At 31.5% G+C, this 16,647-nt stretch overlaps 1 protein-coding gene across 2 annotated transcripts in view; it reads left to right on the plus strand.

The window, feature by feature from the left end:
• LOC111613161 (GTP-binding protein Rheb homolog) overlaps window positions 1-16,647 on the plus strand; it is a 41,724-nt gene that overhangs the window by 17,571 nt on the left and 7,506 nt on the right. Inside the window, exons 3-5 of one of the 2 annotated variants that reach the window (XM_023354484.1) lie at window positions 1,932-1,999; window positions 9,059-9,141; window positions 12,031-12,087. In XM_023354484.1, coding sequence (XP_023210252.1) covers window positions 1,932-1,999; window positions 9,059-9,141; window positions 12,031-12,087 — 208 coding nt within the window. Of the gene's footprint in view, window positions 1-1,931; window positions 2,000-2,916; window positions 2,985-9,058; window positions 9,142-12,030; window positions 12,088-16,647 lie in introns of both variants that reach the window. The other variant, XM_023354485.1, reaches the window with a different exon arrangement.

Raw genomic sequence — 16,647 nt, forward strand, 5'->3', positions numbered from 1 at the left:
GGAAAATATTTAAATATCTGTGAATATGACGTAGAAGATATGACGTTCACAGATATAGATCACGTGATTCCATTCTATCTTTTCGGTTTTAAAAATCGTTCTAAACGAATATTTTTCGTACTTCGTAAATCTTCAAACGATTTTTGCCTGAAGATGGACCCAGGAGGGGTCTGAAAACGTTTGTACTATTAAATTTTTACTTTGCATCGGTTAAAGGTTTTTTCTAAGGTACGTGATATTTTGATATCCCTAATTTTCATATGTGAAATTTGGGTTTTCATACATTTATTTCACAAAAATTAAGCTATTGTGAGCATTTTCTATCAGTTATGGTTTCAGTAAAAACAAAATCATTTATGAAGATTAATTTTTATGGTCTGCTTTTTGTTTAATCTAAGGTTTAAATGTTTTATATCTATACTAATATTATAAAGAGGTAATGTTTGTAAGTTTGGATGTAGTGGGTAATCTCTGAAACTACTCATCAGATTTCAAAAATTCTTTCACCAATATTTAGAATGGAACTTCAGGCTGGACATAGGCTGTATATTATTCCAGTAAACATTCATATAAATTAAAAGATATCATCTAAGTTAATTAAGGCTTTTATGTCCAACAGATGGCGCTACGATTATGACGACCTAAGTTTGCTTTTCTGTGAGGATGAACTAAAGCAAGGGTGGGCAACTTTTTTATAACATGGGCCAGAATAAATTTTACGTTTTTTCCACGGGCCATAGTAGTTAATTGACACCTTGTGACCTGTAAATTTTTAGTCTGCAAATATGAAATAAATAAATAAATAAATAAAAAGAAATTAATTACTACAGTCGACCTCCCCTATAACACTGTTGATTATTCCGTTTTATATGAATTCCATGTTGTATGAGTCACTTAGATTTTACAAATGCGTGTGCCGGGCTGTGAACGGCTCACCTATTTGTAAAATCTAAGTGACTTTAAACACAATAAAAACAGCACTATGTAGTTGGATACAACAGACATTACATTTTCTAATTGCATAGCTTTTGCACATAGATTTTCTTGATGGATGATGCGATGAGATATAAATAATTTAGAAAAATTCTGTTCTCCCATTTTTTGTTTGAATAAGGAAATGACTCCCTTATTTTTTCCTGTCATTACTGCCGCAACACTTCAGAAAATAATATTCAATTTAAACTAGACGAATTACATCGGAAAACATTTATTTATAATTTCTTTTAAACATCTCGCGGGCCGGATAGAAACTTTTCGCGGGCCGGGGTTGCCCACCATTGAACTAAAGCATATCATCTTCTATCTGTATAAATAAAAATGTAATGTTCGTTTGTTCCTACCGATTCCTTTGAAATTTTCACACAACGCTGCATTCGAATACGCACATGTTTTTATATAATATTTGTGTCAAAATTCCCCCCACTGGGGGGATGGTTAGGATTAAGGCTTGCCATAAAGAACTCTGCTTCTATTTATACTATTTTATATGCAGTTTTTTGTGTTTTTGATTGCTTTTTAATAGGGTATGTCAACAGAATATACACTAAAAAGGGGTTTTTTGATATTCCCCCTGCAGGGGAGAGGGACAGGATTAAGGCTTACTGTGAAGAACTTGGCTTCTATTATACTATTTTTGATGTGGTTTTTTTGCATTTTTGATTGTGTTTTAATAGGGTACATCAAGAGAATGTACACTAAGAAGGGAATTTTCGAAAAATTCCCCCTATGGGGAAAGTGTTATACATTTATAATAGATACGTTTTGAGCCACAACAACTCGTGGCGGGGTCTGCTAGTATATATATATATATAAATGTAAAATATTTTTCAACAAAATTTTTTATTTTATATTATACGTAAATATATTTATATATATTAAGTAATAAATATAATTAATTAAAAGAACTATGATTTGTATTAATTATTATTTAGCTTTCACAAAGACAATTAAAGTTAAAGGACAAGAATATTTTCTTAAACTTGTGGATACTGCTGGACAGGTTTGTTTTATTTTAAAATATTATTTTATAATAGTTTTATTTTTATAAACTGTATAGTTTGCTACTTTAAACTGATTATTGTATAAGGATTTTGATTACTGAGGTTATGTATAAAGAAAAGACAATACAACTATAAACAAATACGTGTATTTTTTAGAAATTTTTTACTGTATTTAGTGTATATGTTACTGTAAAAGACTGAAATTAGAGAATGTCGATATTCTCCAGTGAATGTTGACACATACAAAATAGGTCGGTGAAAGACCGAATATTTGGTTATATTATTATACATTCGAACAATCGCCGGTGTACGTCGACAAGCACAGATAAGCTTTGGTGGAGGTTGAAACGACATTCGAGAAGCCGATGTCGACAGAAAGGCGACAGTCTGTCGCCAAATTCTTCACTGTTTCCTTCTGCTCAAATTGATGATATCGTACGAATACAAGTCCCTGGTGTCAACAGTGGCCGTACAAATGCCCAAAATGTGTTGGCGGTTGTTGTTGGAATAGAAGACTCCGACTATTATAAATTAGCAAACAAAAATGGTACCCTCAAGCAGCTTTATACCCATAATCAGAGCCGGCCCTACCATAGGGCGAAAAGAGCAGCCGCTCCAGGCGCTAAGTCCTAGGGGGCGCCTCAGTGGTAAAGAAAATTAAAGGGTATAAATTTGGGGGCAACCAAGGGCAGTGGCATAGTGAGGGGTGCATCAAGCACCGGGCGCCACTCGCAGAGGGGCGCCCAAATGGTCTCCAAGACNCGTGGCGGGGTCTGCTAGTATATATATATATATAAATGTAAAATATTTTTCAACAAAATTTTTTATTTTATATTATACGTAAATATATTTATATATATTAAGTAATAAATATAATTAATTAAAAGAACTATGATTTGTATTAATTATTATTTAGCTTTCACAAAGACAATTAAAGTTAAAGGACAAGAATATTTTCTTAAACTTGTGGATACTGCTGGACAGGTTTGTTTTATTTTAAAATATTATTTTATAATAGTTTTATTTTTATAAACTGTATAGTTTGCTACTTTAAACTGATTATTGTATAAGGATTTTGATTACTGAGGTTATGTATAAAGAAAAGACAATACAACTATAAACAAATATGTGTATTTTTTAGAAATTTTTTACTGTATTTAGTGTATATGTTACTGTAAAAGACTGAAATTAGAGAATGTCGATATTCTCCAGTGAATGTTGACACATACAAAATAGGTCGGTGAAAGACCGAATATTTGGTTATATTATTATACATTCGAACAATCGCCGGTGTACGTCGACAAGCACAGATAAGCTTTGGTGGAGGTTGAAACGACATTCGAGAAGCCGATGTCGACAGAAAGGCGACAGTCTGTCGCCAAATTCTTCACTGTTTCCTTCTGCTCAAATTGATGATATCGTACGAATACAAGTCCCTGGTGTCAACAGTGGCCGTACAAATGCCCAAAATGTGTTGGCGGTTGTTGTTGGAATAGAAGACTCCGACTATTATAAATTAGCAAACAAAAATGGTACCCTCAAGCAGCTTTATACCCATAATCAGAGCCGGCCCTACCATAGGGCGAAAAGAGCAGCCGCTCCAGGCGCTAAGTCCTAGGGGGCGCCTCAGTGGTAAAGAAAATTAAAGGGTATAAATTTGGGGGCAACCAAGGGCAGTGGCATAGTGAGGGGTGCATCAAGCACCGGGCGCCACTCGCAGAGGGGCGCCCAAATGGTCTCCAAGACAAACTATATGTGTTCTGGAGGGGGCGCCAATAAAGTGTCGTGCCCCGAGCGCCAGTTATGTTTGCTACGCTACTGACCAAGGGGGCGCCATAATAGGATCTCGCTCCATCCTAAAACTTGCCTCGGGCCGGCACTGCCCATAATCAGTCAGCGGCCAGATGGCTGAGCGGTCAAGGTAGCAGCCTACTGCTCTGGGGGGCCTGGGTTTGAATCCGAACGGGTCGAAAAATCCCCAGGAATTATTTGGGGGATGGTCCGTTCGGATATGTTGGGCCCTGTCCTCACCACCCGGCAGCCCCATTGTGAGCCTGGCCGAACCCATAATGGGATTACAAAAAGAGGCCCTCTTGGTGCCCACAGGGCAGAAAGAGTTTAAAAAAACCCATAATCAGTTCGTAATTTGTAAAGAAAAGTTACTTTCCTCGGATGAGATTTCTTCTCAAGAAATATTGCTGAGAGAAGCAGCTGCAGCTAACTCGAAAAGTGGAGGACAAGGCTATACACGCTGTCATTGCAAAAAGAAGTGTTTCACGAATAAACGTAGTTGTAAAAGCAAGTCTTGTGCAATTCAAAGTGCCATGACAGTTTAAGTTGTTGCAATAAATAAGATTCTATAACATTAATCACATAATTTATATGTAAGTTTATTATTGTATTATTTTCTTTAATGATTTAGAATGTACTGTTTGTTTTAGGTTCAACAGTTTATTTATATTGCTGTTACTTAAGCTTTCTCCTATTTTGACATATTAAAAAGTTGCATTTTTGTCTTAACGTAATAAAAATATTTTTATTCAATATTCACCATCAGTGCATGCTGAATGTCAACATTTGCCNTTCAACAGTTTATTTATATTGCTGTTACTTAAGCTTTCTCCTATTTTGACATATTAAAAAGTTGCATTTTTGTCTTAACGTAATAAAAATATTTTTATTCAATATTCACCATCAGTGCATGCTGAATGTCAACATTTGCCAGTGTAAGTGAGAAATAATGATATTTAGCAAATATTTCCTATATACATGAAACGACTGTGTGAATGCTGACATTCACCGGAGAATCTCGACATTCGCCAGATATCAGTCATTCTCAGTAACATATACATTTATTAAAACTGATCAGACATCCTGAATTAGTCAGACAGTCCTGTTTTTTAATATGCTCTCCCAGTTTTAGAGTTGTTTCAAAAGATGTCCTGCTTTTGGATTGTTTTATGATTAAAAATAGCTAACATTCATTACTTGAATTGTAAGTCAAAAAAGAACCTTATACAAGTTAGTGTAAAAATTTTAATATCCAGTCTATAGAAATGGAAGTCCAATTGATGATTTATTGTTCAGTCTGGCAACTGTGTTTGTTGAAAAACAGTAAATATATACAGCATGAAAGTACCATGGTCTTCCTGATCAGTTATAAAAAGAGAGTTTATGGTTTTTGTTAATTATATGAATTAAAAAAAGGTTATTAAAGCAAAGATTTACTAAGAGCCATAGTTAACTGTTCATTGTTGCTATTATTCATTAATTTGTAAATGAGTATGGATAAGTAAAATGTTCATTGATTATTTGTGACGTCTGTCATTAATTAAATGATGTTAAAAAAGCTAGAAAACTGACAATCATTGACTGGAATTGATCATGTGAGATCTGGTCAACTGAAATCATGTCATAGCACTCAATCTAATGTCCCGTTTTTCACATTTCATTTAGCATAAATGCAAAGTGATCAGATTGATCACTTTGCATTTATGCTAAAATGTATAGTATGTATTGGTATTATTTTAAAACATTTTCTGTTTTCAAAAAGTTAATGTTTGATTTCTTTTTGTTTTTGGCAGGAACACTTAGCAGAAAAATGAACAAAATTTGTTTGAATTAAGCAGAATTCAGAATATAAAATAAAGGAATACAGTGTACTTTTTTTTTATTAAAAAAAATTTTATTTAAAATTCTAATCTGTTTGAATTCAGAAATAAATTCTGTAAGTTTGTGAAAAATACTTTCATTGACAAAAAAGTTATACACAAAAGGAGGAGTGTTAGAATTGAATGAAACTTTATAAGTGCAACTCTAATGATGATGGTAATAAGTGATTGCAGTATCATAGCAAAGGAACACTTTCCTGTGGAACAACAATACTATTTAAATAAACCTTTAGTAACTTGTAGGACCTCAGAGGTGCATTATCCTATGGGCAATTGCCTAGGTCCCTCATCAGCAGGGAGTCCCAAACTAATCTTTTATAAGAAAATATTTCCCCAAAACATTCTCCCAAAGAAAAATGTCAGAAGTCAACACTGTACATGGGTCCCCTAATTCAAATTTACCTGGTCCCATGAAGTTAAACGTGCCAATGAAGGACCTCCTTTTGCCTGTTTACAGATGGCAATATGGTCAGGCATGGAGATACATAGACTCTATGCTGTCCTGTGACATATGTACCTACAATTGTAACTACTATTGCAGATCTCTCAATAGACAACTGAAATTGGTGTCCCATCTGATCCCTAATGGTCAGCTCGATTTACTTGATGGGAGATCAGAAAGGTCAAGGAAGTGTGGCAATATGGAGACAAGCATTACCTTGCTGGAAAATGGCTGTTTGTGATCCTGCCATGAAGGCAACATGGTAAGGGTGCAGCATTTTCTGAACATACCATTGTGATATTAATGCCCTTCACATTACTACTTGAGATGACTGACTGTCATGCAAGATGGCTCCCAGATCAGCACACCAACAGTAGGGGCAATATGTTGCACAACAGTAAAGACTCACTAATGATCTTACATGCTCTAACATAGCAATGACCCATGAGATCTGCCCATGACCCAAAAAATAAATGTTAATATTGTCTGTCTTGTTCTTACAAGACAGATACAATTATTTTTTCAACAATTATGTTAAAATGCTGTTCAGAAGTTTTCTACCAATTTCAACAATTAGACTAACCAGTTCTTGTAATAGATTGGTTAGTTTTCATGAGTACCCACAATGTTCACATTGGTGGCAATAAGTAAAGTTAAAATAAAGTGTATTTTATCCTAATTATTTTTACCTCTATCTCCTTACTGTTTTTACTTTTTTGTTTGACCTTGTTTATTAATAGGACTTATTGCTAATCAGAAACTACACCAGTATGAGAAAAAATCTTAGTCAAAAGTCAAAACAAAATATCTTTATTTTCACCAGTAGTTTATCCTCAGTTAATTTAATAGCTTTTTTAAATCTAATTTCCCAATATTTTATACTTTCTTTATAATGTGAGATGCAGGGGTTCTGGTATTCTCCATCTCACATGAGTGATAGCTGTTATTTATCTGGAGAATCAGCAAGATTTCCAGTCAGGAACCTGACACTACTTAGTCAGTTCTGCAGACTAAGGTGTAAATAAAAGTATAAAATAATTTACCAGAGTTTATAGGAGGATCTAGTTTTAGCATGAGTAAGATGGAGTTAGGCATAAACAAATTGTACGAAATAATATTTAAAAGATATATTTATTAAGAAAAATCAAATCCTTCTATATACAACGAATATTAAAAATATATTTTAATGATTAAACATGATAAAATGAAACAACCTACCAAAAAAAAAATAATTTTTATAAGTGGGACCTTGAATTAGCCTCATTTACTAACTTTACCTGCCGAGAGAGAGAGAGAGTTTACATAAGTCATATTATCTGGATGTCTCCTATATGAGAGATGCATTGAGGTTTATCAAGAGAAATTCACATAATTTAATATCTAGATTCTTTAAGTTATAACTTGCCTCTTAAAAGGTCAAGTGAGCTGAGCTATGTTTAAGTTAATTAAACTGCACTGAACTAGTTGGCTTAACTTAGTTTGGTTTTACTTAGCTCAACAGATGTTTGGAGATGATCTATCACCTTTTATACAAAAATCTCCTCTAATCAGATTATTTGAAATAAGCCCTCCACACTTCCAACGCGTGATGGAAGTCAGGCAGTCCTGCAGATGGTGTGTGAGAAATCCCACTCTAACTATCACTTTTGGAGGAACTATGTTATTTTCCTCCATCAAAACAGGAAGTTCCTTTTTCAACTTTGTATGATTTCTACAAATAGATAAATTTCTATCAATTATATTTAATAAATATTTTAACAAAATTTGTTAAAATTATTTCCTCAGCTCCAGATTCTCTCAATAATAGTGTTAAGGAGAAGAGTTTGGCTTGGTAATTTTTGTAAGGAGGTAAGTGGTGAGTTACATGTACAGTATTTCAAAGTGTGGTCCTCTCTGCTTCTAAAGTTGAAGGTTAACCTTTGAGTCCAAAGAAGTTAGCCATTGTTGCTTTAACATAAAAGTTGTTTGTTCCCAGAGCCAAGATTTGTTAGTAAAGACAATATGCTGCCAGTTCATAGCAGTTTATGCTTCTCTGTCATAGCACCACTGCAAAAAAAGTGATGATATTGAGGTGCTGATGGTAAGACATAACAATAACTGTGCATAAAAATTTTATCTCTCAATGGTATGGAAGAGAGAGGGTTCTGTAGTGAAACTTTCACCTATCTCTGAATGATGAACAAAGGTATCATTGCAGTGTTTTTTCTTGTATCACAAGATGATTATCTCTCCTATTACACATCTTAGTTATCCTGAGTCTGCCTGCCATATATATGTGCCCCCTCATGTATTCACTGCTTCCAACACCTTCACATAGTCAGAACAGAATAGCTCAGATGGTGGGCAGTTTAGCAAAATGTCCATCTTGCTTCCCTTAGCCCAGTTATTTCTGTCTGTGATTTCTGTCAAACATTGTCAGCTGTGTATAACATTTTTGACTGTATTATATAGATATTTGCCTGGTATATATGCTAAACAACAGGTACACTGAAAATTCTGAATACAAGTGAGCCTCTGTGAACCTGTTTATAAGAAATTGTGTAATAATTTGAAGTCACTTTGATGGCATTACTTGGCATGCAATCAGACCACAACTGTAATTGTTTATATATGTGTTTGAGACATAGCTGTATGCAAAGTTTTGCAAAAATCAGACAATTTTATTTGAGTGTATAATTTTTTTTTTTTTGTCAATGAATGTATTTTGTTTTTATTATGAAATCTAAGATACAAGAGTACAGTATATCTGTAAAGATATACTGTACTCTTGTATCTTAGATTTGCTGATAAAATTAAGTATTGTCCTAGTTCATATTTGTTATCTAGATATGCATTTTTGTTTTTTTATAAATATTTTTGATTTTGAAATCATTTCTAATTTAAATGTTTCTCTGAATTTATTCATGTATTTAAAAATAATTCTTTTATATATTTTTATTATCTAGGATGAACTGTCAATATTTCCTCAGTCATATTCTATGGATATACATGGATATGTTCTTGTTTATTCAATTACTTCCACTAAAAGGTATTGTTATTTGTTATTGATTTCTTAAAGTATGATGTCTTCTGAAACAAATGCTACCATTTTAAATTACTTTAATTATGTTAATTATTAACTGAGAAGTATGCAATGTACACCAATCAATAGAGTAACTGTCTGAGTGTTATATACCATTTACATTCAAACATGTTTTTTATCTCCTGTTACTAGGCAGCACTGTAAATGAAAATGGCAATTTCCCACAGAAGGCATTCTGTGTTCTGTAGTTTACAAAGTTGAAATTGGTCATCATTATATGACATAAGTTTTACAGATAATTTTAGCGATCTATCATATAAGACAAACATTCTTTGCTGGTATTGACATTTCCAGGAGAAAGAGTGCACTTGCGAGGAGGAAAAGTCCAGGATCTGTCAAAATGTCAGAAGAAAATGTGTGGAAAAATCTTGCATGTGGAGCCATGAAAACTCATTAAGTCAAAGTAGCCATGATTTGGTCATACCTGAAATGACACAGAGTTCTGTGTAAACAATTGGTTATGAAAGCTTACATGCTTCAGTTACTGCAAGTCCTAAAAGTTCTGTGTAAGACAATCAGATTTATCTTTTGCATAGACATGCAGGGGAGAATGGAAGATGATGATGCCTTTTCATATTGCTTCATTTTTAGTAACAAGGCAACCTTTCATTTAAGCAGAAAAGTGAATCATCATAATATGTGAATATAGGACATAGCAAACTCATATGTAACACTTGAATATGAACATGATTCACCAAAACTTAATGTTTTCTGTGCCATTTCCTCCACAAAGGTGTATGGTCTACTCCTCTTCATGGAAGTAACAGTCACTGGGTTCTTATATCTGGATGTTCTGCAAATCTTGATTCAGCTGTTTCTTCAGCTGAATCAAGATTCTGATGATTACATCTTCCATCAATACAGGCCCTTCTCCATTTTTATAGTCTATGTAGTTTTGGATCATGTGCTTCCTCAGCAATAGATCGGATGTCACAGGCTCAGTGACAACTGTTGCTCCAGTGGATACCCATGTTCCTGAATCTGACACCCTGCAATTTCTTCCTGTGGGACTACATCAAAGACACTGTCTACATATTACCATTGTCCAGGAATTTTCAGGAGCTGCAGAATCAAATTTTGACTACTGTGGCAGGAGTAATAATAGATATGCTGCAGTGAGTGTAGGAAGAATTTGACTATTGGCTGGATACATGCTAAGTGACTATGAGGTGAACACATTGAGGGATTTTAATAGATATATATATCAAAAAAGTTTCATATATATGTAATATGATAATGAAATGTAATATACATCAAAACATTGCAAGTTTTGGTGTATATTACATTTTTTTTCCAGGTAATAATTAACGTAATTATTGTAATTTAAGATGATAGCATTCTTTTTGGAAGACTGTGTATTTTAAAATATTTTGTATATTTAATTACTATAGTAAAGATATACAGATTGCTTGTTCTAGTTCATATTTTTTCTATAATCTGTTTAGCTAAAAATAAGCATGGTTAATTTATGTAAGGGAAGAGATTGTATAATGTTAAGGAATAGAAGTTGTAGTTATTGAAGATATTTTAATTTAAATGTTGAAAGAAAATAAATCTTAAATTTTACATAATTGCTTTAAATTAAAATACTTTTTTATAGTTTCAGATTAACTTATACTAAGAATAACTAGATTTAATGTATGGCAGTACCAATTATTTAAAATAGTTAATGTTTATGATTCTCAAACACAAGACTGCACTACTATTTAAACAATTGGCATTTTTTCATCTTTATTCTGTTGATACGAGTGTTACTACATGTTTTGGGCACTGCCCCTCATCAGCCAACATTAGATTCTTTACAAATTTGAAAGGTGTACACATGTATAAGAACAATGCAGTTTTGTATATCTGCCTGTTTTACAATAATACTACATTTACTAGTGAGACTCAGAATATACTTTTCCAACCATGAAATCAAATTTTAATATCAATATTAATATTGTAAACATATATCAATTTTGGTTTCATATATCATTATCAGTACAGCATTAGGCCTAAGACAAATCTGTATAATAAAATTTTAATTATAAAGTCTAAAAACAAACAATTAACTCTATGACAAAGTTTATTGAAAACAGTAAATTAGTTTCTAAAATGGTAATTATACTAATAAAATAACTATTAACTATCAATTAGCTGTTACTTTAAAAACAAACATTAAAGGAAAGGAGTCTCAATATTAAACCAAATGTCAATATCAAAATTTTGGTTTTGCACAGCCCTATTTGGGGCCCTATATAGATTCAGACAACAAGACTATAGCTCAGCTTCCTCTTTGTCTCATCAACCTATTATCATTTTTTTTTTTATTCAGTTATAGTGAATTTATGTCAGCCTAAAATAAAATGTCAATATATTGAATGTAATTTGAAAATCTGATTTGAATTCTAAACTTTTTGTCATTTAATTAATAATTTTTATTTTTTACATTTATCATTCAGTATTATAGAAAATAAAAATGAACATTCTACAATATAAAATTTATTGATATCTTTTGTATTTGAAAATATTGAAATTTTTTTTATTAGAAAAATCTATAATTTTATAAGAGATTTACTACTGACATATAAATATTATTTAATATAAAATATATGCATAACTATTTCATATATAGATAAATTTACTGTAAATTAATTAGAAAAAAAAGATAAATATAATGCATAAGTAAACCTGAAAATGCATATATTTATAATAATAGTTATTTCCTTGAAGTATAACATTAAAATCTATTATATCATAATAAATAATGTTAGTATAGAATTTTATAAATATTAAATATAATTTATATATGCATATATTAAAGAAATTTACATACTTTTTTCTTTATTTTAGTTTTGAAATTGTTAAAATGATTTATCAGAAATTATTAGATATGACTGGAAAAGTTCAGTAAGTATTTATAATATATTATTTAATATTACTTTTATAATAATTAAGTCGTATCATGAATAAAATATTTTCACTATATATTTTAGTACAAAATTTATTTTTTATAGTAAGTAATATAAATTCTGAACTTATTTAATAAAGTACAATTTACAAAATCTATATACATATATAATTTCTGAATGTATATCTGTCGTATGTTATAGAAATCAAAGAGTAACTGTGTACAGGACAAAAAAGGGGTCTAATAGACATAACTTTTCATAATGAATCTTAATGGCATGATGTAAAATACTAAAATGAAACTTCTGTTTAGTTATTAATTAAAATGTATCACTAAACAATCAGCAAGATGGTCTTATTTCCACTCCAATCTAAATAAATCATGCTGTTTATACCGTGTTTCCCCGAAAATAAGACATCCGCAGAAAATAAGACCTAGCACAGATTTTGCTGAATTGCAAAATATAAGACCTCCCCCTGAAAGTAAGACCTAGCGAAGTTTTTTTTAGTCATAACGGTCATTGACAGATGGTTGAAAGTGGCCGTTGGCTTTTTGAAAGTACATCCACTGATTGGTCAGCAGACAATTACGCCACACGGCATGATTTGCATAAGACTATGGCTTGGGAATCACAGATTTGCATAATGTTACGGCTGGTGATGGCTAATTGGTCGGCTGAGAATCACGCCACATGACATTTGCATAGTGTTACGGTTCAGTAAGCACTAATTGGTTATCGAGTCCCATATTGACGCGATAAAAAGGCGACAGTTCGACACACCGGATATACGTCACTCTCGTCTAAGTTCGACTTGGGAATTTTTTTTGTTCAATAATAAATGTGAATTCTTCTTCCTGGAAAAAATAAGACATTCCCTGAAAATAAGACCTAGCGCATTTTTCAGAGCAAAAATTAATATAAGACACTGTCTTATTTTTGGGGAAACACGGTAGTTTTAGGGACATTGGGGCCAAGAATTTAGTTATTTCTGTTGAAAAATAGGGATTAAAATTATGGTTTATGTTTCATTATTATTTTTATTTTTTTAGCTGTTTTTGTCAAATTAGTCATCTTTCAAACTTCTGCTTTATTGTGATTTTGGTTTCATTTCACATCTTATGTAAATATCGTGTACATGTTTTAATATTTAATTGATTTTGATTGTTATTTTTATTTAAAATATAGTTACATTAATTAATATGTTCTTTGTTGTTGAAATCAAGAGATGCTGCAGTTTAACTTGACTTTTATTTTGTTCTAATTTTATTTAATAAATCTCTTTTAATAAAATTCAAGTCAGGAATAGAAATTTCTGCTGTTGTTTTGAATGTACTGTTCCTTCCCTTTGACAAGTCTTGCTCCAAGTGCAAATTAGTGTGTCTATGTAAATATGAACAGTAACAAAGGACCAGATTTATTTTCTAAATGGGGGTATTAGTTCTTAAACAAAGCTTTTTGAGAATAAAATTTGCAAACAGCAAAAAGTGATAAAATCAAATTTTTATGATAGTTACATATACAGTTAAACCCATTAGTATGAGTTTCAAACAATATTTTTTGAAATATTTCCAGATCTCCTTTCAAAAATTTTGCATTGGCCAACCTAGACAATGTTTGTGAAATGGATTGTACTATTGTACTTGTGAATGGGACTGTAGGTTGTTTTATTTCATATAAGTTGTATTATTAGTGCAATATATAATACATATCTGGTGGAGCATCTATGTCATTCTTCTAGAAGTTTACAAAGAAAAGTTAGATAGTGGTTGAAGCTTTGTGTGTGTGAAATAGTTATTATAATGTAACTTGGTTTATTCAGTTACTTTTTATGATATATATTTTTCAAATATATAATCAGTTTTAAAAAATATAAAACTACTTAATTAATTTTTGTGTGATGATATTAACCTTAACCAATGGTAATCATATTAAAAATTTACTTGCTTTTTAAACTGACAACACCAGGTCAATCTGTTAGTGTCTTTATAAAATTAAACATTGAATTGTACATAAGCTATAGTTCAGTTTTCTGATACTTTTCTAAACTCTGTTGATTTATTAGATGCATATGAGATTATTGCAATGAATACTTTAATTAGCAGTTTGTTACATGACATTTTATTTCATTCTGCCTGCAAATTAAATTTTATTATTCTTTAATTAAAAATATAAAGCTCACTGAAAATGATTTTTAATTGAAGTGCAATTATTTGTTGATCAAAATGTCATAAATTTAGTAATCTAAAATAAAAATAATCATATCAAGCATGCTTAAGATTTATTCAGTTTTTATAAAAATAATTATATACAATATTTTACAGCATATAAAATGTATTTCCATTTGAACACAGAATATTTAAGAAAAAATATTCAGTGTATTTAAAAACCATGCCACACCCTGGCATTTGGTCCCAAATTTTTTTACTGTACTCTGGTTGAAAAAAGTAAAATTAGAATGCACACTTTTATCAGGAAAAAAGAGACGTTTAAAATAATTCTTTACCAACAACTTAAGAATTAAAATTTACCATTAAATATTCAACTTGAATACATGAAAAGGTTGTTTAGCAATAGCAAATAATGATCTTAATAATAATGTGTTTGATTAAACAATAACATTTTTATTCAAGAGTCTGTAGAGGTTATCTGTAGCCTGTTGAAGGCCATTTGGAGAATTCATTAGCCTATGGGAGATCACAATTTCACATGTATGACACAGGACTGTTTTTCTTTTTTTGGTTGAAGTTGTCTTGTATGCTGTAAAATACAGTAAATGAAGAAATTAATATGTTAAATTGTTCTTAAAAGAAAACCAAGTTAATTATTATTTAATTAAAAGTTATTATAATATTATATACTATATATCATATTTTCTCAATTCTAATATGACATTGATTCTGAGATGTACTGTACCATGAGTTTGGAATTAAATTTTATGATTTTTCCCATCATTAAAAAATATATATATATTTTTTATAAAATCGTACTGCCCGATTGTCTTACCAACATAGAGGTATGAAGGAGTACATGTCAAGAGTTGATATTTGGCACAAAGTATTAGGTGCCCAAATCATTTGTGCATAAAAAATCCAGACTCGTAGGTAGTCAGAGGACTGAGAACCGAGCCAAAATAAAATCCAAAATGGCAACCCTCTTCTACAAACAGGCAAAACAGGCACCTCACCCCACCGAAGTCAGGTGGGGGAAAGTACCACCCACAGTCATTCTAAGAAGTGAACTCTGACCTTAGGACTGAACACACAGTTTCTGCTATGTTAAATAAAATTTGTAATCTAATTTTGTAAATTTGGGAGTGCTTCAAATATAACATTAAAACAGGGTGTTGTTACAAGTAGGTTTTTTAACATTATCTAGTATAGTAAAATCGTGGGACTGATAAAAATTTGACATTATATTAGGGTTGTCGTTACATCCAATGACGTTATAATCGGGTTAAACTGTATATTGTTTGTGCAAAATAAAAAAATAATTTTGGATGATACAATAGCCAAGATTTTTTTTTTTCAAAGACGGGAAATTTTCGTTACACATTGACAAAAATTGAACCAGGGCCGATACACAACGGAGAGAAATTTCGAAATTGGATAGGTTAATTTAATTGAAAATGCATTGTGGATGACCTTGTGGTCGTGGCCAGCGAAGTTTGAACAATCACACCCAAAAGCAGTGATACCAAAGAAGATTGGAGAATAAGAACGAGACTCACCTTGAGTGTCAAAGTGATTCCACTTAGTAGTGATCTCCAAGACATAGTCTTGTTCCAAATATGGTTTTGCCATTTTACTTGTTTTTATATACAGTCGACCCCCCTATAATTATGATTCCTATAAAACTATGAAAAAATTGTGACCGGTATCCGTAAAAAACAGTAGAAAACCCCCTATAATTACGTTAAACGTCATCGGGCAGCCGAACTACTTTCCCGCCGTCCGTAGCGCCACGCTACGGAGAGATTTCTATCGTCTGAACAGTATTATATAAATTATATATAAATTACTGTACTGTACATATAATTATATATTAATTATACATAAATCAGGTACTGTATATATAATTATATATTAACTTAATTTATTGTAACTTTATTATAATTATATATATATATATATTTTCCTCTGCGTGACGGACGCTACGGAGATTTTACGCTAACTATCGTCTGTACAGTATGTAAATTAAGTACCGTAAGTGTAATACAGTACTGTAATTTTATACATTTCTTGTGAAAGAAACATTTCTTATTGAACGGCCATAAAAATTATTTATATTAATGATGTCTCCGAAGTTCAACGAAGTTTTCGCAGAAAAATAACTTATCAGAAAACTTTCGTCATTGCTAATGCTTGTTTTCGTTGCGGAGAGACGCTCCGCGACGAAAACAAGCATTAGCAATGGCGGTGCACACTCGGTAAGTAATCCTACAATTTTTTGTTTATAGCGTAGTTTATACGGATTATTTCCAAAAAAAATATACGTATTTTGGAAATGTTGAGTCGGATTAGTCTAGAATCGATTAATTTTATGGAAGAAAACCTTTCAA

This window comes from Centruroides sculpturatus, unplaced genomic scaffold (assembly GCF_000671375.1).
Source record: "Centruroides sculpturatus isolate CEXI.00-Female unplaced genomic scaffold, Cexi_2.0 scaffold1831, whole genome shotgun sequence".
Lineage (NCBI taxonomy): Eukaryota > Metazoa > Arthropoda > Arachnida > Scorpiones > Buthidae > Centruroides > Centruroides sculpturatus.